At 44.2% G+C, this 25,000-nt stretch overlaps 3 protein-coding genes across 4 annotated transcripts in view; 1 reads left to right on the top strand and 2 right to left on the bottom strand.

Moving 5' to 3' along the window:
• Positions 1-2,387: 2,387 nt before the first annotated feature.
• Positions 2,388-5,687, bottom strand: LOC311123858 (CXXC-type zinc finger protein 5-like). 2 transcript variants are annotated; one of them, XM_084198081.1, is made up of 4 exons: positions 5,618-5,687; positions 5,414-5,475; positions 3,581-4,519; positions 2,388-2,952 (listed from the first exon to the last, which is right to left on the bottom strand). In XM_084198081.1, the coding sequence occupies exons 3-4, from the start codon at positions 4,376-4,378 to the stop codon at positions 2,908-2,910; spliced, it is 843 nt and encodes a 280-aa protein (XP_084054207.1). In that variant the 5' UTR covers positions 4,379-4,519; positions 5,414-5,475; positions 5,618-5,687; the 3' UTR covers positions 2,388-2,907. The 2 variants fall into 2 exon arrangements, with proteins under 2 accessions (XP_084054207.1, XP_084054206.1); XM_084198080.1 differs by having other exon boundaries at positions 5,414-5,645.
• Positions 5,688-8,594: 2,907 nt separating this feature from the next.
• On the bottom strand, positions 8,595-15,578 carry LOC311123856 (ubiquitin-conjugating enzyme E2 D2). The gene is made up of 7 exons (XM_084198079.1): positions 15,127-15,578; positions 13,589-13,652; positions 12,021-12,052; positions 11,782-11,859; positions 11,434-11,539; positions 11,068-11,161; positions 8,595-9,699 (listed from the first exon to the last, which is right to left on the bottom strand). The coding sequence occupies exons 1-7, from the start codon at positions 15,148-15,150 to the stop codon at positions 9,654-9,656; spliced, it is 444 nt and encodes a 147-aa protein (XP_084054205.1). The 5' UTR covers positions 15,151-15,578; the 3' UTR covers positions 8,595-9,653.
• Positions 15,579-23,090: 7,512 nt separating this feature from the next.
• Positions 23,091-25,000, top strand: part of LOC311123859 (protein phosphatase 3 catalytic subunit alpha-like) — a gene marked incomplete at both ends in the record, with an annotated part of 29,144 nt that continues 27,234 nt past the window's right edge. Inside the window, one exon of the mRNA XM_084198082.1 lies at positions 23,091-23,115. Within this exon, the coding sequence (XP_084054208.1) occupies positions 23,091-23,115 (25 nt within the window). The remainder of the gene's footprint in view (positions 23,116-25,000) is intronic.

The raw sequence follows: 25,000 nt of genomic DNA, 5'->3' as shown, positions 1-25,000 counted from the left end.
GCCTTCTGCACCTCACGGTCCCAGTGCCCATGGTGACCAGAGAGGTGGACAGCCAGACCTGCCTTTCACCCTGCTCTGGGGTAGGATTACATCTAGATCTCACACGCACACACATACACACACACACACACACACACACATAGGTCAAGTGTGTGGGTGGAATGCATTACAAACTATATAGATTAATCCGAGATTGGGTTACAGTTGTTTTTCTGAAGCCCCTAATAAAACAGTGAGAGGAGGGCTCCATGCTCTGGTTAACAAGTGGAGTTCCCAGCAGCTGGTTAACAAAGGATCAAAAGGGACTAGTGGTAACTTGATTAGCGATTGGCGGCCGGGTGGCGACATGAGCACATTCAGCACAACTCTATCTCTGCCAACTCAATAAAGCATGTCTCATGTACCACCAGGACAGATGAAAGTGTGTCTTTAGGATTCAGGAACAATGGCCTCTTCTTCTAAGGCGCCCTGCTAGAGCTGCTGTAGTATGATCCAACCAGTGTAGCGTTACTGAGCCATGCAGCAGCTGGCTGCAGAGGCTAACATAGCTCGGTCCAACTGTGGTTTGAGAGGACAGACTCAGTGCCAGGGCAGTCTGTATTTTCAACAATGCATCCATCTTTATCCCTCCCCTCCCCTCCCTATATCTCTCCATCTCTCCACCTCTCCATCTCTCCATCTCTCCATCTCTCCATCACTCCATCTCTCCATCCCTATATCTCTCCATCCCTATATCTCTCCATCCCTATATCTCTCCATCTCTCCACCTCTCCATCCCTATAGCTCTCCATCTCTCCATCTCTCCATTTCTCCACCTCACCATCTCTCCATCCCTATATCTCTCCATCCCTATATCTCTCCATCTCTTCACCTCTCCGCCTCTCCACCTCTCTATCTCTCCACCTCTTCACCTCTCCACCTCTCCATCTCTCCACCTCTCCACCTCTCCACCTCTCCACCTCTCCACCTCTCCATCTCTCCACCTCTCCATCTCTCCACCTCTCCATCCCTATATCTCTCCATCCCTATATCTCTCCATCTCTCCACCTCTCCACCTCTTCACCTCTCCACCTCTCCACATCTCCATCTCTCCACCTCTCCACCTCCATCTCTCCACCTCTCCACCTCTCCACCTCTCCACCTCTCCATCTCTCCACCTCTCCATCTGTCTGACCCCTTCCATTTCTCTTTTTCTATTTGCTTCTTCACTCTTCCCCTACTGTCTTCATCCCCTGCTGTCTCTCCATCTCCTTTCTCCCCTCCCCTCCCCCTCTCCTCTCCCTCTTGCCATCTTGCAGGGCAGCAGAGCCAGACTCAGCAGGCGTTTGGGGAGGCTCCAAACCTCGCGGCCAGAGGGTGACACAGATTTCCGGAGGAAGGGAGATTCATCTCCAAATGACTGGAAAGGCACAAGGGGAAACTGGAGATTCAGGAATATAAAATCCCTTTGTCCATGAGAGTAAGAAATGCACAATAGGACATGTTTTTTATTCAGTGGGAATAGTAATAGCATGCCTACCTGATTTTTTGCCTGAGTTGGCAGTACTTCTGTAAGACATGCAAACACACGCACACACACACGCACACACGCACACACACAGGCTCTCTAACTGAAGGCACACAGGAAGTGCAAGCAATGGCCCAATTATACCGTGACACCTCACCCTGCCGTTTCCATGGTTACGCCGTCCACCCGTCCCCCGGAGCGTGCGGTGGAGGAAGAAAGTCCTATCTTATCAACCATCGTCACGGCAACCTCCAACCACCCCCCACCCTGGTCTGTGTGAGCCAGACTCTCTCTGCAATCACAATATTATGTGACCTTCACTGTGTGAGCCAGACTCTCTCTGCAATCACAATATTATGTGACCTTCACTGTGAGCAAGACTCTCTCTGCAATCACAATATTATGTGACCTTCACTGTGTGTGTGAGAACGAGTGTGTCTGTATACTGCATGATCAGGAATAAAATTGAATCAGTGTGTGAACGGGAATGAGAGTGAGGATGTGTGTGAATGGGAATGAGAGTGAGGATGTGTGTGAACGGGAATAAGAGTGAGGATGTGTGTGAATGGGAATGAGAGTGAGGATGTGTGTGAACGGGAATAAGAGTGAGGATGTGTGTGAATGGGAATGAGATTGAGGACGTGTGTGAACGGGAATGAGTGAGGAAGTGTGTGAACGGGAATGAGAGTGAGGATGTGTGTGAATGGGTTGAGTTTGTGGTGAGTCATGTTTTCATATATTTTCTGTGTGTACGTTTTGGTTGTGTGTGTGTGTATTTCAAGAGCTGACTGATCAGTCAGGAAATGGAGAAGGATCAGTCAGCCCCTGAAATACACACAGAGACACTCTTGAAATACATACTCACCCCAACACACACATAGACAGGCAGTATCCTTGTCTTTATTCAGAAGGCAGATCGTAAAGGTGTAAGAACTAGACACTAATCAGGAGTTAAGTACATCTACTACTCATCATTTTATAAACCTGGACATGAATATAAAACTAACATAAACCTAATATTATGACCACGTCTGTTTTTCTTGGTTTGGCTTATATGGAAACATCCAGGTCAGAAGCTTCCATGACTAAATGTTCCAAAATGGAATGTAAAAAGGAATGACATTTTCAATGAATAAACAATACTCTGTGGTTAATGAGGTGCTTCATGTTGGGCTCAACAATATGTAAATCCATTGGTATGACTTCTCTTTTCTTCATTGAGTTTTCATCTTCATGTTTTTTTTGATTGTCGAAGGTACTGTACTCTCCAAGCCAATCCAACCAGGCCATCTGAATTGACTTTCTTTGTACGTCCAGAGTGCCAATGTCCATGATCACATTCCAAATGGGCGGAGTCAATGAATTTGACTGGCAGTTCTTTGGGAGAGAGGGATGGAATCCTATTGTAGCCATGGAAACACTGCTCCTGATGGAAACACCATCTTCTATGAAAGGAGAGGAGAGGGGTCAGAAGGCAGTGGTCCACTCAAAACACAAACACATGGATACAGACTACTACACCTCCAGACCATTGACCATAACAAATTAACATAGTACTATTACAGAGGTATCCACTGAGTGTACAAAACATTAAGAACACCTTCCTAATATTGAGTTGCACCCCCCTATTTGCCCTCAGAACAGCCTCAATTCGTCAGGGCATGGACTCTACAAAGTGTCGAAAGCGTTCCACAGGGATGCTGGCCCCTGTTGACTGCAATGCTTCCCACAGTTGTGTCAAGTTGGCTGGATGTCCTTTGGGTGGTGGAACATTCTTGATACACACGGGAAACTGTTGAGTGTGAAAAACCCAGCAGCTTTGTGTCTGGCACCTACTACCATACTCCGTTCAAAGGCACTTCAATATTTTGTCTTGCCATTCACCCTCTGAATGGCACACATACACAATCCACGTGTCAGTTGTCTCAAGCCTTCACCTGGACAGTCTATGTCATGGAAAGAGCAGGTGTTCTTAATGTTTTGTCCACTCAGTGTATATTATATATCAAATAAAGTCAGACTGCCTATTCTAATAGTGTGTATTTAGGTGTGTGCTTCTCCACTTCCTCTCACCTCTAACCCAGTGGCTGCCTTCTTCTTCAGCTGCTCACATTTCCTGTACTTGCAGATCTGGTGTCCGGTCTTGCGGTTGCGGCAGGCGCTGCACTCTTCACAGTTCCCCATCCGTCGACACGGCACACACTCTCCGCATCGCTTCCTCTTCCTTCTCCCGGCTCCCCCCCCGCTGCCAGGGGACGAGTTCTCACCTCGCAATCCCTCCACACCCTCCCCAACGCCAGCCATTCCCATTGACCCTCCACCACCAGTCAGGAACCCCCCTCCTCCTGCTGTCAGAGCAAACAGGCCTGGGTTCAAGGAAATCCAGGAGCAGCCTAGCAGTGGGAGGAAGTCTGTCACACAACCCATGCTGTCCCCTTCAGCCCTGGACCCACCTTCCACCTCCTCCCCATCCCCCCCAGCCTCCCCGGCCTCCAGCCCGCCCAGAGGGCCATGGTCCCTGGGTGTGGGGGTCAGTGTCAAGGCCCCAGCCCTCATCAGCAGCTCTGCAGCATGGGCCAGGTGAAGCCCACTGGGGGAGTCCCAGAGGTCTATGTTGGAGGAGGGGGCCCGGCGAGGCTTGGTCTGCCTGGGATGGGTGTGCTGGGCTGCAGTGGGGTGGAGGAGGCCCCTGATATCCATATTACTGGAGCTACTATGGTGATGGGCTAGTCTGTTGGTGTTGTTGAGATACTCTGAGAGGGAGCAGGGATGAGAACGCTTCAGGCTTCGTCTTAGAGGCTCACTGAGGATCCTATTGGCTCTATGCTGTTCTGGAGAGGAAGGGCCAGACATGTCCAGGGTATCTGCCATACTGGGTGGGGGTGGGGAGGTGGTGGGGTAATGCCAAGGTAAGAACAGTGACAACAGTCCAGCTGTCAGTTAGCCAATCACAACCCTCTGACAGCCGTTATATTCCCATGATCCTCTCTGCCACCTTTATACCCTGTGGAGCTGAGCAGAGGGAGATGGATGAGAGATATGGAGGGAGACAAAGAAAGGGGAGAGAGGTGGAGAAAAGAGGTAGATTTAAATTTTTTAGCAGACGCTCTTATCCAGAGCGACTTACAGGAGCAATTGTGCTCAAGGGCACATCCACAGATTTTTCACCTAGTCGGCTCGGGGATTAGAACCAGCGACCTTTCGGTTACTGGCACAAGGCTCTTAACCACTAAGCTACCTGCCGCCCTAGATGTTATTAGAGAGGCATTAGTTGATGGTTGGTTTTATTTTTAGTGAATGAGAGACAATGATGACATCCTAAGACATAGGCCTAAGCGTAATTAAGGGAATAATAGCCAACTAGTCTATGTTTGAGTGAGCTTGTAAAATGTGTCCAAAATATAGGCTACATCTGAGGCTTATAAAACGATATGCCTTGAATAACGTGACGCTTTCTACATTTAAGTTAAGATAGACCGGGGTGTTGTTGCAGCTGAGTTCCAAGGGGGACAAATCTATGCAATAATGGAATACCACAAACAAATAGCCTATTGCGCATATGCGCCAGTCAAATTTGGAGCGCGCATTTCGATTTGACTACTGTAGTTGTGATGTTGGCCAGGCTTGAGAAAATACCATCTCTACCTCTAAATGCCATCGAGTTCGTATAGGATAAGAAAATACCTTTTGTCTAGACTCTGTGACAGTCCAGGATACGCGCGTGCACGACACAGTCGCAGTGGATAAATAAAATACGGTATATTTCCTCACAAAACGATAACGTGGGTGTTCGGGTGATGTAATTCTTACAATTGATAATATTGTAAAAGTATGAATAGGTCATATCTCTCTTCAATATATTATTAACATGATATTATCACAGCCTTTCGTAATTCGTACACCTACCAATGCGATGCGAGCTGACCAGAGCCCCACTGTCCAGTGGTTTGTCCGTGGTGCCGTGGTGTCTTCCACGAATAAAGGGAGACAGAAAAAAAATCATAAGAAATTGTCACCTAATACACACATCAATCTACAGTAATCAACAGAGAAAAGGGAGCCGTAAACCATTTGTCCAATTCAGTGGTTGCATAGGTCCTTCGCCTTTACCGTCTCGAATTCCCACCTCCTCGTCCCCGCCACTCGCAGAGCGGAAGACGCAAACACACTTCATAGAATTGGGGGGCGTCACACAAAAAGCGAACTGGAGTCATGGTCGTGAGACACAGAAAATGACCACAATGTGTCTGAACAGCAACTTCCTATGTTCATTTCTGTGTCGTCATATAAACTGTTACAAAAGCATACAGAAAGAAAGATAACGCCAAAGTGGTCATTAAAAATTAATCATTGACAGGAAATGTTTTCTTATGCCTACATTAACTCTTGATTGAAATAGATCCCTGTTAAGAAACTGGAAAAGGCTGTTTGAAACTGTTTGAGAAATCACTTTCTGGCACGAATGAAATTCATCTGACTGGCAGGTAAGTGATTGTATGTTGTGTGTGTTCCTTCCTATGTCATGTGATGGTGGTGGAAGCCGGACTGAAACAAGGTACTCGCCATCAGCGGAGAGGGGCCCATTTAGAGGTGTACCGCATAGTCCACTCCACCTCTTGTGAGAGTCCCTGTTTGGCACATATCCAGTTGTGGTGTGAGGCTGAGTGTGTGTGGCCGTCAGGATGGGCAGCAGTAATATGGAGAGGGGGCTGCCTAATCGTAATCCTCACGCCTGCTAGTGGAGCGAGAGCAGCTCCCAGCGGCTAGAGAAAATATTGCATTGTATAAATGGGTAAAATGGACATCGGAGCACATAACCTGCTTTGCAGCGAGACATAAAATCAGCACCACATAATGTCGGCCTTCTTGGTCTTCAGGAAACGAATGACAGTCGACACTCAAGTCTGACCACTTTGACAACGTTTATTCACAATATACACTACCGGTCAAAAGTTTTAGAAGACCTACTCATTCAAGGGTTTTTCTTTATTTTTACTATTTTCTACATTGTAGAATAATAGTGAAGACAACACTTTTTTGGTTACTAAATGATTCCATATGTGTTATTTCATTGTTTTGATGTCTTTACTATTATTCTACAATGTAGAAAATAGTAAAAATAAAGAAAAACCCTTGAATGAGTAGATGTTCTAAAACTTTTGACCGATAAGAGTACATCACCATCAAGTCAGTCATATTCAGTAGAAAATGTATCTCTGTTGGACATTAAAACTATATATTCCTATAGGCTTTACTTTGAAACCTGGACTACAAAAGTCAGAGGGGAAATGCAGAAAGGATTTTGACCTGACATAAGACCAGGCCTTGCTCTGTAACCTAGAAACAACACTATTAGCCAAGGTCCGCTTTCTGACCTATAGGACAGATCCTGTCTAAAACGCTTCTCTGTGTTGTTCTTAATCCATGAATATATGTGCACATAGGCTATTACTGTATCGCAACACAAGGAATGTGGCTAGACTAAACACCTCTTATTTTAAGATGTGAACAGATAGGCAGGTCTACATTAGCCTACTATGGTACATTACCATGGCGATTAGAATATAAATCCTAGACATTGTTTTTAAACATCACACGCTCTCCAGCCTGACAGACTGCCACATCAGTCGCTCTCCAGCCTGACAGACTGCCACATCAGTCGCTCTCCACTACCTAGCCCGTGGCCCCACATAACCTGCTCTGAAATCTGAGATCGGGCCACCGCTGGGCCAACATGAGCTCTGGAGAACACAGAGAAAAGCGCTTTACTGGTTGGAATCTACAGCTGTAGTATGGTCAACATAATGGCAGATAGCATAGAGTCAAATTAATTGACGAGAAGTACCTAAATAATAGCCGGCCACACCATGGACTATATGAAATCAGTGACTATCTGTAACGGGATCAAAGGCCAGGTTGTTTACGCGCGCCCCACGGCCGTGCCAAGTGCAATCACATGGAGCGCTCTTAAAGATATGAAAACAATCGGGCTTGTCAAGGATTTGCAGAACAAATACTTTTGAACACAATGGCCACACACAAGCCACCCGACCTGACAGAGTAGCGAGGTGCACTGGGCTGACTGGTGGGAAGGTTGTCCTACTCGAGGATACAACCTGGTTAAATTGATTGGTAAGTGTCCACTGTCCTGACGTAGAGTTTATTTATGGCTTGTCTCAACAGGTGCTTTAAAGTGTCATTGGGTGCAGTTGGCTAATGATTGTAGTAAACAATTACAATTTCCTTATATCCAGGCTACATAACTCCACTTGTGCTTACAGTGCATGGAGGAGTGGCTAAATTTGGCGAGTGTTTTGAATTGATCAACTTAATTATTTATAGACCGACTATTCACATGGGTATTCATAACGTTCACTGATCCAGACATTAACTTGGAGATTTATCAAATAAATTGCTTTACCTTTAGACATCTGGAATTCATGATTTTTTTAATACTACTGGGATTGACATTTGCAACGATGGAAGTTGAGGTAACGGTAAACCTGGGGTTTGCATGCTGTCCGTTGGCCGGTAAGATGTTTTGGTCTCGCGCACCAAGGTCAGTCAGAATACATCTGAACCCTGTATTTTCTGACAGACTGGACCAGCCCAGACTGAGCGACGTCACTGGTGCGATGACCAATCAATCCAATCATCATAATGGTTACAAAGTAACTGTAGGTTGTCAATCAGCCATAAGTTAGATATTTTGGGAGAAAAACCATAGGCTACTACATAAGTATAATTTCATATGAAAAATTGGGTAATCATAAAAATGATTTAACTTATTTATCACCTCTTCATTCTATGTGCAATCTATTATTTAAGATGTGATTCAATGCATTGACAGGCAGATACTTGTAAAGGCCAGTGGTAAAGTAACATTTTATGGCATTTAAGTGCTATTCCCCAGAGCCAAGGTTTTAGATGATTTACATATTAGTGCCACAGAGTTGGTAGCCCTAAATATGCCCTTTTAACTTAGCTGGGGAAAACAACTGAATGACAGGGTCAAAACCAGTAGCTGAACAACACTTTGTCCTCCATCCATCCATCTCTCCAGCCATTGATGTTTGAAACTCAAGTGGACGCTTGAGTCATGGTTTTTATTACACAGTTTAATCAACACACAAAGCTCAAAGAGCCTCTCAGGTAATTCAATATACAGAGTTTGTTTGTGTGAGGAGCATTTTGTCCTCACACCCAGAGCCCAAGCCAGCCCCACAGCCTGAAGATGTTAGCCTCCAATTTCAACAATAGCAAAAACGCAACCTAAGAGTTATAGGGAAATAATAAAACACAGGTTAAACTAAGAAAACTTTCTTTAAATAACTGGTCCAAAAACCTCCAGGTTCTGAATGTAACGAAGGTGGTGGTCTTGGCGAAAGGGGGGGGGGTATGTCTGTGCAAGGAAACAATCTTGGTTTATGGCAATAGTGGGGGAGAGTGGATCAATTCAAGTCCTTTCATATAATTCAAGAGAAACAGACCAGAAGGCCATACAGTTTTCCATTTTATAGCCTGTTATGATTTTAAAATAACTCCTTTGCAATTATACAAAATACACGAGTGCCCTCGACTCAACATGTGAAAAGCGTTCCTGAAATCACGTCTATATAGCTGGGATATCAGGAGACAAAACAAGGTACAGAGTGTAAAAATCCTTCAATTTCAGACCCTTCCCTCCCAAAAAAAGATATAGAACAGTCCCCTAGTCATACAGATAAGGAATGCTTTTAGAGTCAAGAACATTTGGAGTGAGGGCGCAGGCAGGGCCCTATGGGGAACATCAGGGGTTTAGAGGAGTAGCCCAGCCTGCATCAGAAATATGATCAGGAATAAGGAGGGGAGTGCGGGGTGGGGGTGAGAGGAGCGCAAGGGGGGGGGGGGGGGGGTACGATTGCAGTTTGAGAATATGTACACCATGGCTGCCAGGTTAAGTGGGGTGGAGAGGCGGAGGATTGGTCGTAAAGGGGTAAGGACAGGAAAGAGGGAGTTTACAGGTGCTCTGGTTAAGGGGAGGCATGGCTCAAAGAAAGCACTCCAATGGAAACCAACAAGATCCGTTGTAACTTTTCTCTCTTTACTTTCAAAGCTCCCCTAACCTTGGCTGTAGAGGTGGTTTTGCCATGATTCTACTCCAACACTACATTGCATACTTTTGTGTCCATTCCCGAGCTATTCTGTTGTACCTGGAAGCAAAGAGAAAAAGAGAGTTAGTTTCTTGTTCATGAATACAGTAAGTGTCCAGATTAATACCTTGAACAAAAATATAAAACGCAACATGTAAAGTGTTGGTCCCATGTTTCATGAGCTGAAATAAAAGATCCCAGAAATGTTCCATACGCAAAAAAAACTTTATTCTCTCAAATTGTGCACAAATTAGTTTACGTCCTTGTTAGTGAGCATATCTCCTTTGCCAAGATAATCCATCCAGCTGACACGTGTGGCATATCAAGAAGCTGATTAAACAGCATGATCATTACAGGTGCACCTTGTGCTGGGGACAATAAAAGGCCACTAAAATGTGCAGTTGTGTCACAACACAATTCCACAGATGTCTCAAGTTGAGGGAGCGTGCAATTGGCATGCTGACTGCAGGAATGTCCACCAGAGCTGTTGCCAGAGAATGGAATGTTCATTTCTCTACCATAAGTCACCTTCAACATCGTTTTAGAGAATCTGGCAGGACATTCAACCGACCTCACAACCGCAGACCATGTGTATGGCGACGTTAATAGAGTGCCCTATGGTGGCGGTAGGGTTATGGTATGGGCAGGCATAAGCTACGGACAACGAAAACAATTGCATTTTATCGATGGCAATTCGAATGCACAGAGATACCGTGACGAGATCCTGAGGCCCATTGTCGTGCCATTCATCCGCTGCCATCACCTCATGTTTCAGCATGATAATGCACAACCCCATGTCGCAAGGATCTGTAAACAATTCCTGGAAGCTGAACATTTCCCAGTTCTTCCATGGCCTGCATACACACACCAGACATGTCACCCATTGAGCATGTTTGGGATGCTCTGGATCGACGTGTACGACAGCATGTTCCAGTTCCCGCCAATATCCAGCAACTTCGCACAGCCATTGAAGAGGAGTGGGACAACATTCCACAATCAACTCTATACGAAGGAGATGTGTCTCGCTGCATGAGGCAAATGGTGGTCACACCAGACACCGACTGGTTCTGATCCACGCCCCTACTTTTTTTTTTTTTTTAAGGTATCTGTGACCAACAGATGCTAACTGTATACCCATTCGTGTGAAATCCATAGATTAGGGCCTAATGAATTTATTTTGATTGACTTATTTCCTTACATGAACTGTAACTCAGTAAAATCTTCAAAATTGTTGCGTTTATATTTCTGTTCAGTATATATGTGGATACGCAAACACATTCAACAGTTGTAGCATACAGACATATACCCAGAGGATTATCCAAAGGATCTAACAAAATAATCCTATGTTTAACCACATGGACTCAAGAGGTTTTATGCCCTCCTATAGTACACCATCCTCTGAAGCAAGAGCTTTAGTTAGTTACTCACTTTTCCCTGTCCGTCTTGTAGATGCGGGCGATCTCCGGTACTAAGGGGTCGTCCGGGTTTGGGTCGCACAGCAGAGAGCAGATTGACAGGAGAACTAAGGGAAGACATCAAGGTTCAATGTTTATGGTTCGGCTAAGGACTAAGGTAAGGAGAGCTGAACATAAATGAGTTAGGCAGTTACTGTGACAAAACAACAGAAAAACAGGAGGAAGTTCAGTCAGTCACTCAGGTACCCCAACAGACAGGTTACAAAACAAACAGCAAAGAAGACATATTCATATTTTAAGGTCTTACAGTGACATAAAAACAAATGGTTTTATTCACATCTTCCCTCTACTCTATTGTACGGTGTATTCTACTATGTACCTTTGGAGATGGTGAGGGCGGGAGACCACTGTGATCGCAGGATGTCGAGACAGATGCTGCCGTTGCTGTTGATATTTGGGTGGTAGATTCTTGTGGTAAACGCAACCTGCACACACAGAGAAACAAACAGAACAGACGTGGTTGAATTGAGGAAGAAATAACTAAAATAGATGACAGGTACAGAAAAGGAGCATCACAGAGAAAACATGTCACGGCCATCACAGAGAAAACATGTCACGGCCATCACAGAGAAAACATGCAGAAACAAATGCATGTGTGTGCAGGTGTGTATGAGTAACTATGATAAGTGGATGTCACTTCAGTGTCACACACACATTTCTGGCTCACCTTTGGCGGTTTGAAGGGGTAGTCTGTGGGAAAGTGAATGGTCAGGAAGAATACCCCACCCTGATAAGGACTGTCGTTCTGTTAGAGAGAGTAGAAGATTCAGCACTATTGGTATCAAGTCAACCTTAGCAGAGCTTCACCGGTCTTTAGTATCATTTAATCACAGTGAGAAACACTGTCCTATAGAAAATAATATAAGCTAATATTTATGGTAGAGGGATTGTCGTCACAGTACTTACAGGTCCCATTATCGTGGCTTGCCAGTGAAACACTGAAAAACAGAGAAGTGAAACCGTCAGGTGTAGTCAGTCAGATGTAGTCAGTCAGATGTAGCGAGAGTGTGAGTATGAATGCTATGAAGTCAGGCTGAGGCAAAGTCCAGAATGGGGCTGGATATTCATTCTATAAGATTTAGAATACCATTCCAGCAGTATAAAAATGGATTGATGTAATATCATGATGTCAGTGCAGTAGTTAAGCAAATGGATATTTGAATTCAAGCAAATGTTATATTGCTGACGTAATCCATCCTAAAAACTCAGGGGAGTGGCCGAATGCCATCTAAAGATAAGACTGAATGCAAAGCTCTCAACTAAAAGAGAACTAACTAGAACTTCAGAACATTTTAAACAAAGGCACCAATACCACCCTGAGGCATAATGCAGACATTTGTTCAAATCTATAAGGAATAAGAGAACAGAGTTTTTAGGACCATTAGACAACCATTTTCTTGGGAAGACCCAGGTTGCTACTCTAGCCTATCTGGGATGTTATAAGCCCAAAACAATTTGTGGACAAGGGTGACAAAGCTCAAATTCGTCACATTTTCCTTTCAAAACAACAACTAGTCTAGCTGTGCACATCACAGAGAGCACAGGGCAGTATATACCAGATCAGATGGTTGCCGGAGAGTGGTTGAGAGCTAGTGATTCTCAAGCAGGCAGACAAAACAGGGGAATCACTTAGTTTTCTAGAGACAAGACTGGTACGATAAGCCAATTTGTTTCATCACTGTATTCCATGAGAAGACATTTAGCAGCAATTTGACAGATATCAGATGGCATTTGACACTAGTCTAGGTGAATCACTCAGTTTGTTAATGGCTTTGAATCACTATGTAATCTTAGACATTTGCCTACAAGAGGGACTTCAGAACATCAGAAGTATGTTCAATGATGCTCTCGTGTATGCTTGATAGAAGGGGTTGCAGTGGTCATGTTCACAAACTCGGTGTTCATTCCACACAATAAGCTAAATAAATCTCACTGTAAAAAAAATGTTTTTGGGGGGTAATTTGTAAGATACAGGGGAACATTTGCAATCCGACCAATCAATTAATAACATAATCTAGTATCAATGGTGTCCAGGTTAGGTCAGGTATGGTAAGGCAGTTACAGAGCGACATGCTGCTCCTGTATGACGGACGTCTTACGTCACCTGCCTTACTGGAACCATAGGTAAGTTAGCACAGACTTCCTGGTACCTGACCCAATACCAAAAGTGAAACTGATTTAAAGGGAAGGCATTTCACTGAGCCTGTAGATTCTAGAACAAACGTAATGTGGCACCAAGGTAATCATTTTGAGATAAGCAGTCCAGATACTCTGTGGTTCTGGTTGGTTGAGAGATTTTCCTGATAAACCAGACTCAACACATTTCAGAAAAATTATGGATTATCTGCATCTAACCTACTTGTTTGTTACAAATCATGTGGAAAGCTGAGGAAGCCTAAAATGTTGAACAGGATGTCAGAACAAAAGCAATAACTGACATGTATTGTTGGGTTGCCTGATGAGGAACTACTTACTGTCATCTCCTACTGGTCCTGCAGAACACTGGGCTGGTGGGTCCCGTGCCAAGTCATTCAACTCCTGAGAGGAGAATATAAGTGGTTAGCAATGGCAATACTAGTTGAATGTACTTGTCTGCAAAAGGGCAGCCAAATGCTCATCATGTCAATCACATTCTATTAATCTATTGAACAATCCAAATTGGACTGTTCAATACCGTTACATTTCAGTCATTTAGCAGAGGCTCCAGCGCAACTTACAGGAGCAATTAGGGTTAAGTGCCTTTATCAACAGATTCTTCAGCCTAGTCGGCTCAGGGATTCGAACCAGCGACCTTTTGGTTACTGGCCCTAACACACCTCGCTGTCTCTACAAATCATGTCTTCACTAGTAATGTGACATCAGAGTTTACAACAGATACAAAACAGGTAACAGGAGTTCACCTAAAAACTGTAAAACATTGTTAGATTTAACTGCCTGATCTCACAAAGTTTCATTCTACTGAGCTTTGGTAATCGAAAATGAACTCACTAAAAGTTACATAACAAAAAAAATATTTCCCAAGTGACAACCTGAGATCATAACCATGATATGAGTTAAGTCAACGTCATGGAAGCTACTACTGGGATTGCCTGGGACCTACACGGCTAGCTATCTTTTGTCAACATGACTACCAAAAGTAATGAATCCGTAGCTTTAGCTGGTTAACAATGCCCAAATGTTAGCTAACTGCCACGCTTTCTGGCTCGATTACTATTATGAGTGAAGACAATAACATGTCCCCCAAAAAAAGGCCCATCTCGTGATACATCTAGGTAACATCCAACTTACTGGTTTGCTAGCTAGCTCCATTATGTAGTTAGCTGACATGAGAAAAAATGTATAACTCATCTTGTTATCTGGACAGTTTGTTACCGTTACTCGTAGGGGCCCAATTTGACACTAATATGTCAAATTACAACGGAGTGGAAGGCTAGAAAACTGTTTTAGATAGTTAGGGCAAAATATGCCATCCGTAACCTAACAAGCTAGCACCTAATTAGGTAGCTAGCTAAGTGATTAGTGAATTTGTGTAAATGTGTAAATACCGGTACATATATTTAGCTGGCTAGTTACTAACTAGCAAGCTAACTAGTAGCCGACTGCATTAGCCATGGTACTAGTTAGCTAGCTAGCAAACTAAAGAAGCCGTTTGCTAGCTAACGACTATTATGTAAACCAGTTGTTTTGGATTATACGATATTAAAGATGTAAAATAAACTGATCTCCTCTGGATAAAGATAACAAAATGACTAGCCAAGTTAGTTAGCTAACGTTAGTTGGCAGGCTGGTAGTAAAAGGTGGAGGCCCAAAATGTTGATCGAACGCCGAACGAGGCGCATTGGTTCACGCCGTCAGCCCAGCATTAGCCGTACCTCCGTGGATAACAAGCTTTTAAACCCACAACATGTAATACCGACATCATTCAGGTGACATCTACAAGACAACATTCAAATATATCGTTTATTTATTGTAACTGCGAAACATTGGGCCTTGTCGTTGACTTCCTTCTTACCTTGTGAATTCTTTTCAGAGCCATTGTGTTGTGCTAGCGCTGCCGTCACCGAAAACGTGTTATACTCGATTAAAATGGCGGTTCCCGTCTCTGTCCGGAGGGAAATTCTTCAAAATATATCTCTAATAATACCTTGGTCTAATACTCAAATAATCAATTGTTATCAAAATGGGCCCACCGATATAATTTTCTGGCTAAACTGAAAGATACTAGGGGTAGAACCACCGTCCTTCCTCCTGCTGCAGCCGCTACCAAACCACTCACTCTGCGCTGTTTGTAGGAACCCTTCCGCCTACATGCGCATCCATCACTGATGTTTCAGCCCCATAGATTGCCCGCCGACAACATTGCGGTGCATTTGACGTCATTTCGGCTCTCGACAAGCGACAGGATATTAATAGTTCGCATGAATGATTCGAGCCAAAATGGCTTTCATGCATATATTTTGCACTGTTGCGAGCTCATGATAGAGCCTAGGAAATGGTTTAAAACATCTCACAGTAAATGAGTTGCAATAAAAAGGGTTTGGACACACCACAATCAAGTAAATCGTTTAGATGATTTCTGATTATGTATATGGGTTATTACACGACATTTATACGGGACAGTTAAATAATAAAACACATATTCCAGGGTAAAGCGTTTTAAGCGCGGAGGGATATAAGTATTATTCGAGGTTCTTATCGCGAGAATGTAGTGTCAAATTATAGCTGATGGGAGCAGTGAGCACTCCACTTCACCCTAAATACAATTTTACAGAGGATGAATAGGAGGTCAAATATTCAGCATTTAGCTCTTTACCAATGCACTGTTTGTGTCTGTTTTGACTTATCTTTAATTCATTTTTCACATGAACAATATAGACCTTGACCTATTTGGAAAGCAGCCTAATTGTGGACTACAGGAAAATATACATATAAAAAAATTACAAAACAAACAAAAATAATAACAATAAAAAAATAAGAGGACTGAGCACGCCCCCATTCTCATCAATGGGCTGTAGTGGAACAGGTTGAGAGCTTCAAGTTCCTTGGTGTCCACATCACCAACAAACTATCATGGTCCAAACACACCAAGACAGTCGTGAAGAGGGCACAACAAAGCCTATTCCCCCTCAGGAGACTGAAAAGATTTGGCATGGGTTCTCAGATCCTCAAACAGTTCTACAGCTGCACCATCGAGAGCATCCTGACTGGTTGCATCACCACCTGGTATGGCAACTGCTCGGCCTCTGACTGCAAGGCACTACAGAGGGTAGTGCGTACGGCCCAGTACATCACTGGGGCCAAGCTTCCTGCCATCCAGGACCTCTATACCAGACGGTGTCAGAGGAAGGCCCTAAAAATTGTCAAAGACTCCCTAGTCATAGACTTTTCTCTCTGCTACCACACGGCAAGCGGTACCGGAGCACCAAGTCTAGGTCCAAAAGGCTTCTTAACAGCTTCCACCCCCAAGCCATAAGACTCCTGAACAGCTAATCATGGCTACCCAGACTATTTGCATTGTCCATATCAGACCTTATACCAGGGGTATGACCCAAAAATTATTTGTACTGTTCTAATTACGTTGGTAACCAGTTTATAATAGCAATAAGGCACCTCGGGGGGTTGTGGTATATGGCCAATATACCACGGCTAACGGCTGGGTTGCGTCGTGCTTAAGAACAGCACTTAGCTGTGGTATAATGGCCATATACCACACCTCCTCGGGCCTTATCGCTTAATTCATTTATCAAATACAATTTTAGCTGTCACATTCTTCGTAAGCAAAAGGTGTAGACTAAAAGTGAAATGCTTACTTATTGGTCATTTTCCAACAATGCAGAGTTAAAGATAACAAAATATATATATATATATATATATATATATATATATATATACAGTGAGGGAAAAAAGTATTTGATCCCCTGCTGATTTTGTACGTTTGCCCACTGACAAAGAAATGATCAGTCTATAATTTTAATGGTAGGTTTATTTGAACAGTGAGAGACAGAATAACAACAAAAAAATCCAGAAAAACACATGTCAAAAATGTTATAAATTGATTTGCATTTTAATTAGGGAAATAAGTATTTGACCCCCTCTCAATCAGAAAGATTTCGCCATGGTGGAGAGTTTGGAATCTGATTGATTGATCGCTTCTGTGGACAGGTGTCTTTTATACAGGTAACGAGCTGAGATTAGGAGCACACTCTTAAAGGGAGTGCTCCTAATCTCAGCTTGTTACCTGTATAAAAGACACCTGTCCACAGAAGCGATCAATCAATCAGATTCCAAACTCTCCACCATGGCCAAGACCAAAGAGCTCTCCAAGGATGTCAGGGACAAGATTGTAGACCTACACAAGGCTGGAATGGGCTACAAGACCATCGCCAAGCAGCTTGGTGAGAAGGTGACAACAGTTGGTGCGATTATTCGCAAATGGAAGAAACACAAAAGACCTGTCAATCTCCCTCTGCCTGGGGCTCCATGCAAGATCTCACCTCGTGGAGTTGCAATGATCATGAGGAGGGAGGATCTTGTCAATGATCTCAAGGCAGCTGGGACCATAGTCACCAAGAAAACAATTGGTAACACACTACGCCGTGAAGGACTGCAATCCTGCAGCGCCCGCAAGGTCCCCCTGCTCAAGAAAGCACATACAGTGGGGAAAAAAAGTATTTAGTCAGCCACCAATTGTGCAAGTTCTCCCACTTAAAAAGATGAGAGAGGCCTGTAATTTTCATCATAGGTACACGTCAACTATGACAGACAAATTTAGGAGAAAAAATCCAGAAAATCACATTGTAGGATTTTTTATGAATTTATTTGCAAATTATGGTGGAAAATAAGTATTTGGTCACCTACAAACAAGCAAGATTTCTGGCTCTCACAGACCTGTAACTTCTTCTTTAAGAGGCTCCTCTGTCCTCCACTCGTTACCTGTATTAATGGCACCTGTTTGAACTTGTTATCAGTATAAAAGACACCTGTCCACAACCTCAAACAGTCACACTCCAAACTCCACTATGGCCAAGACCAAAGAGCTGTCAAAGGACACCAGAAACACAATTGTAGACCTGCACCAGGCTGGGAAGACTGAATCTGCAATAGGTAAGCAGCTTGGTTTGAAGAAATCAACTGTGGGAGCAATTATTAGGAAATGGAAGACATACAAGACCACTGATAATCTCCCTCGATCTGGGGCTCCACGCAAGATCTCACCCCGTGGGGTCAAAATGATCACAAGAACGGTGAGCAAAAATCCCAGAACCACACGGGGGGACCTAGTGAATGACCTGCAGAGAGCTGGGACCAAAGTAACAAAGCCTACCATCAGTAACACACAACGCTGCCAGGGACTCAGATCCTGCAGTGCCAGACGTGTCCCCCTGCTTAAGCCAGTACATGTCCAGGCCCATCTGAAGTTTGCTAGAGTGCATTTGGATGATCCAGAAGAGGATTGGGAGAATGTCATATGGTCAGATGAAACCAAAATATAACTTTTTGGTAAAAACTCAACTCGTCGTGTTTGGGGGACAAAGAATGCTGAGTTGCATCCAAAGAACACCATACCTACTGTGAAGCATGGGGGTGGAAACATCATGCTTTGGGGCTGTTTTTCTGCAAAGGGACCAGGACGACTGATCCGTGTAAAGGAAAGAATGAATGGGGCCATGTATCGTGAGATTTTGAGTGAAAACCTCCTTCCATCAGCAAGGGCATTGAAGATGAAACGTGGCTGGATCTTTCAGCATGATGATCCCAAACACACAGCCCGGGCAACGAAGGAGTGGCTTTGTAAGAAGCATTTCAAGGTCCTGGAGTGGCCTAGCCAGTCTCCAGATCTCAACCCCATAGAAAATCTTTGGAGGGAGTTGAAAGTCCGTGTTGCCCAGCGACAGCCCCAAAACATCACTGCTCTAGAGGAGATCTGCATGGAGGAATGGGCCAAAATACCAGCAACAGTGTGTGAAAACCTTGTGAAGACTTACAGAAAACGTTTGACCTGTGTCATTGCCAACAAAGGGTATATAACAAAGTATGGAGAAACTTTTGTTATTGACCAAATACTTATTTTCCACCATAATTTGCAAATAAATTCATAAAAAATCCTACAATGTGATTTTCTGGATTTTTTTTCTCATTTTGTCTGTCATAGTTGACGTGTACCTATGATGAAAATTACAGGCCTCTCTCATCTTTTTAAGCGGGAGAACTTGCACAATTGGTGGCTGACTAAATACTTTTTTTCCCCACTGTATACAGGGCCGTCTGAAGTTTGCCAATGAACATCTGAATGATTCAGAGGAGAACTGGTTGAAAGTGTTGTGGTCAGATGAGACCAAAATAGAGGTCTTTGGCATCAACTCAACTCGCCGTGTTTAGAGGAGGAGGAATGCTGCCTATGACCCCAAGAACACCATCCCCACCGTCAAACATGGAGGTGGAAATATTACGCTTTGGGGGTGTTTTTCTGCTAAGGGGACAGGACAACTTCACCGCATCAAAGGGACATTGGACGGGGCCATGTACCGTCAAATCTTCGGTGAGAACCTCCTTCCCTCAGCCAGGACATTGAAAATGGGTCGTGGATGGGTATTCCAGCATGACAATGACCCAAAACACACGGCCAAGGCAACAAAGGAGTGCCTCAAGAAGAAGCACATTAAGGTCCTGGAGTGGCCTAGCCAGTCTCCAGACCTTAATCCCATAGAAAATCTGTGGAGGGAGCTGAAGGTTCGAGTTGCCAAACGTCAGCCTCGAAACCTTAATGACTTGGAGAAGATCTGCAAAGAGGAGTGGGACAAAATCCCTTCTGAGATGTGTGCAAACCTGGTGGCCAACTACAAGAAACGTCTGACCTCTGTGATTGCCAACAAGGGTTTTGCCACCAAGTACTAAATCATGTTTTGCAGAGGGGTCAAATACTTATTTCCCTCATTAAAATGCAAATCAATTTATCACATTTTTTACATGCGTTTTTCTGGATTTTTTTGTTGTTATTCTGTCTCTCACTGTTCAAATAAACCTACCATTAAAATTATAGACTGATCATGTCTTTGTCAGTGGGCAAACGTACAAAATCAGTAGGGGATCAAATACTTTGTTCCCTCACTGTATAAATAGTGACACAAGGAATAAATATACAGTGAAGAACGAATAACAATAATGAGTAAAAATAACATGGCTACTATATACAGTTAGTACCAGTACTGAGTTGATGTGCAGGGGTACGAGGTAATAACATGGCTATATACAGGGAGAACCAGTACCGAGTCGATGTGCAGGGGTACGAGGTAATAACATGGCTATATACAGTTAGTACCAGTACCGAGTCGATGTGCAGGGGTACGAGGTAATAACATGGCTACTATATACAGTTAGTACCAGTACCGACTCGATGTGCAGGGGTACGAGGTAATAACATGGCTATATACAGGGAGTACCAGTACCGAGTCGATGTGCAGGGGTACGAGGTAATAACATGGCTATATACAGGGAGTACCAGTACCGAGTCGATGTGCAGGGGTACGAGGTAATAACATGGCTATATACAGTTAGTACCAGTACCGAGTTGATGTGCAGGGGTACGAGGTAATAACATGGCTACTATATACAGTTAGTACCAGTACCGAGTCGATGTGCAGGGGTACGAGGTAATAACATGGCTATATACAGGGAGTACCAGTACCGAGTCGATGTGCAGGGGTACGAGGTAATAACATGGCTATATACAGTTAGTACCAGTACCGAGTCGATGTGCAGGGGTACGAGGTAATAACATGGCTATATACAGGGAGTACCAGTACCGAGTTGATGTGCAGGGGTACGAGGTAATAACATGGCTATATACAGTTAGTACCAGTACCGAGTCGATGTGCAGGGGTACGAGGTAATAACATGGCTACTATATACAGTTAGTACCAGTACTGAGTTGATGTGCAGGGGTACGAGGTAATAACATGGCTACTATATACAGGGATTACCAGTACCGAGTCGATGTGCAGGTGTACGAGGTAATAACATGGCTATATACAGGGAGTACCAGTACCGAGTCGATGTGCAGGGGTACGAGGTAATAACATGGCTATATACAGGGATTACCAGTACCGAGTCGATGTGCAGGTGTACGAGGTAATAACATGGCTACTATATACAGGGATTACCAGTACCGAGTCGATGTGCAGGTGTACGAGGTAATAACATGGCTATATACAGGGAGTACCAGTACCGAGTCGATGTGCAGGGGTACGAGGTAATAACATGGCTATATACAGGGAGTACCAGTACCGAGTCGATGTGCAGGGGTACGAGGTAATAACATGGCTATATACAGGGAGTACCAGTACCGAGTCGATGTGCAGGGGTACGAGGTAATTTATTGTGCTTCAGTTGATGTGTCTCTACACCCCACTACCCTAAACCAGGTTTTAAGTTGATAAAAAAATAGGGTGTGCACTACCAGGCAGGCACTACCTCCTGTGCCAGAAATGTTCAGACCTCTTGGTAGTGTAGTGCACTTGTGTAGCCTAGGCTACTGAGAGGCTATTGCTATTTGTGCTAGATCATCACCTTTTCTTACGAAGAAAGACATAAAATGTTGTTATATACAATAGCCTGTTTGCAATGACCTGTATGTAGTGTGTATTCTCACTCAAAAGACCACTGCAGGGGACAGGCTATGATATTTATTGTTAGGCCTATATGTAGCCTTCCCTAAAACGGATACCCTTTATAGATAGATGTGTGATGCTTCCACAATAATGAATGCTCTTATCTGAGCTTCGAGGCAGATCCCCCATAGGGCCAGATAAATAATTATTATGAACACACACACACACACACACACACACACACACACACCAGTAATAACAGCATATCAGGGGGTTGGTTGATAGGGGGAAAGGGGGAAGTCCCGCATTAGAACCTCCACCTGATGGCGGTATGAGGCAGTCCCTGTATGAGGCAGAGTGTGTGCGTGGGAGTTCCTCCTTTCGCCATTCCGGAGTATCGCCACACCAAGGAGCGCACTGAGGGAGTCCTGCGAAGAGACCGCCTAGTCCCCTCCAGGCCTCTTCACACCTCTCCACACCATCATCCAGCCACACACGGTTCCCCGGCATGCCCCAGAAGACAGGTATCCGCTCATTATTCCCCCGGAGAACCGCCGCATATCTCCCCAGCAGCCCTGTTTGAAAGATTACGGAGACACCGAGGGATGCTACTGCAGCAAACGCACCCCGCACCGCGAAAATTCTCGACGTCTACCCGAGGAACAGAAACATTTGGTTGGCCCCTGACCGAAGCCCCTGAGGATGTCCGACAGCGGTGCGAACATGAACTCCGACGATCGGCCTGTTAAAAGTACGCACAATTATATAATGATGCTTAGGCCTATGCGTTATTGTTTTTGGGCATTGGCTTTGCATTGGCTGCAAACATGGCTGCACTAATGTGGATATGTGATTGCATGTGTGTGCATACCCTTGTTATTTTCCCCCAATAAAACAACAACAACAACACTTTAGGCTATTGGATGGTGAGTCACTGATGAAAATACAACATAGTCGAGTTATTGATGCCAGTGTTTGATGAATGACAGAAACTGCTGCCTTTTTGAGTCCTCAAAAATATGTTTTAGGCTCTGAATGCCGAGAGGATGATGTGACCTGTGCACTGTAAGGAAACACCCCCATATTTTGTATTATGGGGGATGTCTCTGCGCGCACAGAGAGACTTGGTGATGCTGCATGAGCCGCGCCTGGTGGTGTGTACATGTACTGTTCAGAGTCAGAGCCAGAATACCCTAGAGACATAGAGAGAGACATAGAGAGAGACATAGAGAGAGAGAGAGAGAGAGAGCGAGAGAGAGAGAGAGAGAGAGAGAGAGAGAGAGAGAGAGAGAGAGAGAGAGAGAGAGAGAGAGAGAGAGAGAGAGATATTGGCGTCTCTTTCCAATGAAACATTTCTGGCAGTTTGACGATGACAGCGAAAGGAAGACTCAAAGGTAAAATGATAATTGGTTACATTGTGTGTTTTGCTTTTTTTAGGGATCAATGGGATGTATGTAGGCTATTAGATTTTGATTAAATGGGCAGGTGTCACGAGTTAATACATGGAAGGAACGATGTGAATAGAATATGTTTTGGGACTTGCCATAGGCGACCCTCAACAAATTTTGGTGAGGTCCCCTACGTTGGCGTTATTGGAGTGTTCCTAACCATGACATTAGCTGCTGTGAGAGCTCTATAGCTTGGCCTACATTGTCGATATCTAGATGTATTTTTAGACAGACAAATTTGACTCACATCCCCAGGAAATTGATTCGTTTGATTGTTGTTAGGATGCAACTTGCGAGGTAGAAGAGACTCGATTCGGTTCCATATATGGCTTTAGTATAGGAGCTCATAATGTCATCCATCCTGCACCTATGGTTGTGTTCTTATTTTTGTGGGTTTGAAAAGTAATATGGTCATATGTCGCTTTATTAACGTTTCTCAGTGCTCTCTCACGCCAAATTATGCCTAAAGAAATTATGTGCATCTGCACAAATTGTGTGCTTAAGGACTCACGTCTTTCCCTATCTTATATTTATTAGCCTCCCCAGATTCTTCTTCTGTCTCACTGACAGCCAAATGAGACAAAATGGAGTTTTGGAATGCTTAGTTGCGTATCAGCATATTGTAGCCTATTGCCTTCATTAAGGCAGCATATAATGCTGTTATTGCATCATTGGAGTATGGCATATTTAATGTGTTTATGAAGAGCGGATTTTACGCGTGGGCGGCATCAGACGAGGTGATTGAGGTTCAGCGAGCCTTGTTACACCGTATCCGCACAGATTGTCATGTTTATCGGGATCACAACAACCATGGCAGTGGGTGCACTGTGCACAGAGTCACATGCGACCATCCCCTTTCCTTCATCTGGGAGATTGTCGCGGGTTTCTGGTGTGGAAGAAAAAATGGACGCGGGCTGATAGACACTCGGGCGGGAAAGCCCGGGTTTTCCGTGTAGGGTGCGTTTGCGCGCGTGCGTTTCGCTGGGTGTTGGGTGTATGTGCATGTGCGCCGCGCGTGCACATAAATGTGCATGTTTGTGTGCATGCCTGTGTGTGTGTGTGTGTGTGTGTGTGTGTGTTGGAACGCAGCTGGGCTATATTGCTCAGCTGCAATGGTGAACTAAACAGCAGTCTGACTCTGCACACCCAAACACACATCATCTACCACAATGCCACCGTGAGAATAGAACGTGCCGGAGAGCGACACGTTACAGCATCACAGCGAGAGAGAACATTTTATACGAGAGGAGTGAGCCAAGAGAGGAGAGAGCGTGTGTGTGGGGCAGGCCTATAGTGAAATGAGCACAGTATATAGGCATCGGCCTGTGGATGGTACAGGAGCCCAGACAGTTTGTTTGTTACATCCAGAGATGGGTGTGTGTAAACTACTGTAGATGGATTAGGAGAGCGTGTGATAGGATGGAGGGATGAGGAACATTTGGGAGAGAAAGAGAGAGAGAGCAGCACATTGAGCACAGCACACAGGCAGACGAATGGAGGCACTGGACCAGGACTGAGTGTGGGCCAAGGTACAGAAGATTAATAGACAAGAACAGCTCCAGGACAGAACTAAATACATTTAAAGCTAGAATCCTTAGTTGCTACATCCATTTTTGGATTTAAAAATGAATGATATATACACTGATTCTTTTTGAAGAATATAATTTATAAATGCCTCATGAGCTTAGTTCAACTTTCGTACCCCATCAGAACCCAAAATATAAACTTGTCTCACTCCAATGTTTGTAAACAATGTAAATGTAAATAATCACTAAAAAGCCTCAAAACATGATTATATAATTTTGATACAGTATCTTGGATGGTCAGTCCT

The sequence above is a fragment of the Coregonus lavaretus genome, assembly GCF_964263955.1.
Source record: "Coregonus lavaretus genome assembly, contig: HAP1_SCAFFOLD_2407, whole genome shotgun sequence".
In the NCBI taxonomy this organism is placed as follows: domain Eukaryota; kingdom Metazoa; phylum Chordata; class Actinopteri; order Salmoniformes; family Salmonidae; genus Coregonus; species Coregonus lavaretus.
This window is presented reverse-complemented; position numbering and strand designations above follow the sequence as displayed.

What these genes read in the sequence shown, in the direction of transcription:
- LOC311123858 (XM_084198081.1), bottom strand. Translation starts at nt 4,378, where the DNA reads ATGGCAGATACCCTGGACATGTCTGGCCCTTCCTCTCCAGAACAGCAT. An exon ending in AGGCAGCCACTGGGTTAGAG is followed by an intron (nt 2,953 to 3,580) that starts GTGAGAGGAAGT and finishes CTCCTTTCATAG; the next exon opens with AAGATGGTGTTTCCATCAGG.
- LOC311123856 (XM_084198079.1), bottom strand. Translation starts at nt 15,150, where the DNA reads ATGGCTCTGAAAAGAATTCACAAG. An exon ending in CGCCCTCACCATCTCCAAAG is followed by an intron (nt 11,162 to 11,433) that starts GTACATAGTAGA and finishes GTCTTCCCTTAG; the next exon opens with TTCTCCTGTCAATCTGCTCT. An exon ending in TACAAGACGGACAGGGAAAA is followed by an intron (nt 9,700 to 11,067) that starts GTGAGTAACTAA and finishes CTTTGCTTCCAG; the next exon opens with GTACAACAGAATAGCTCGGG.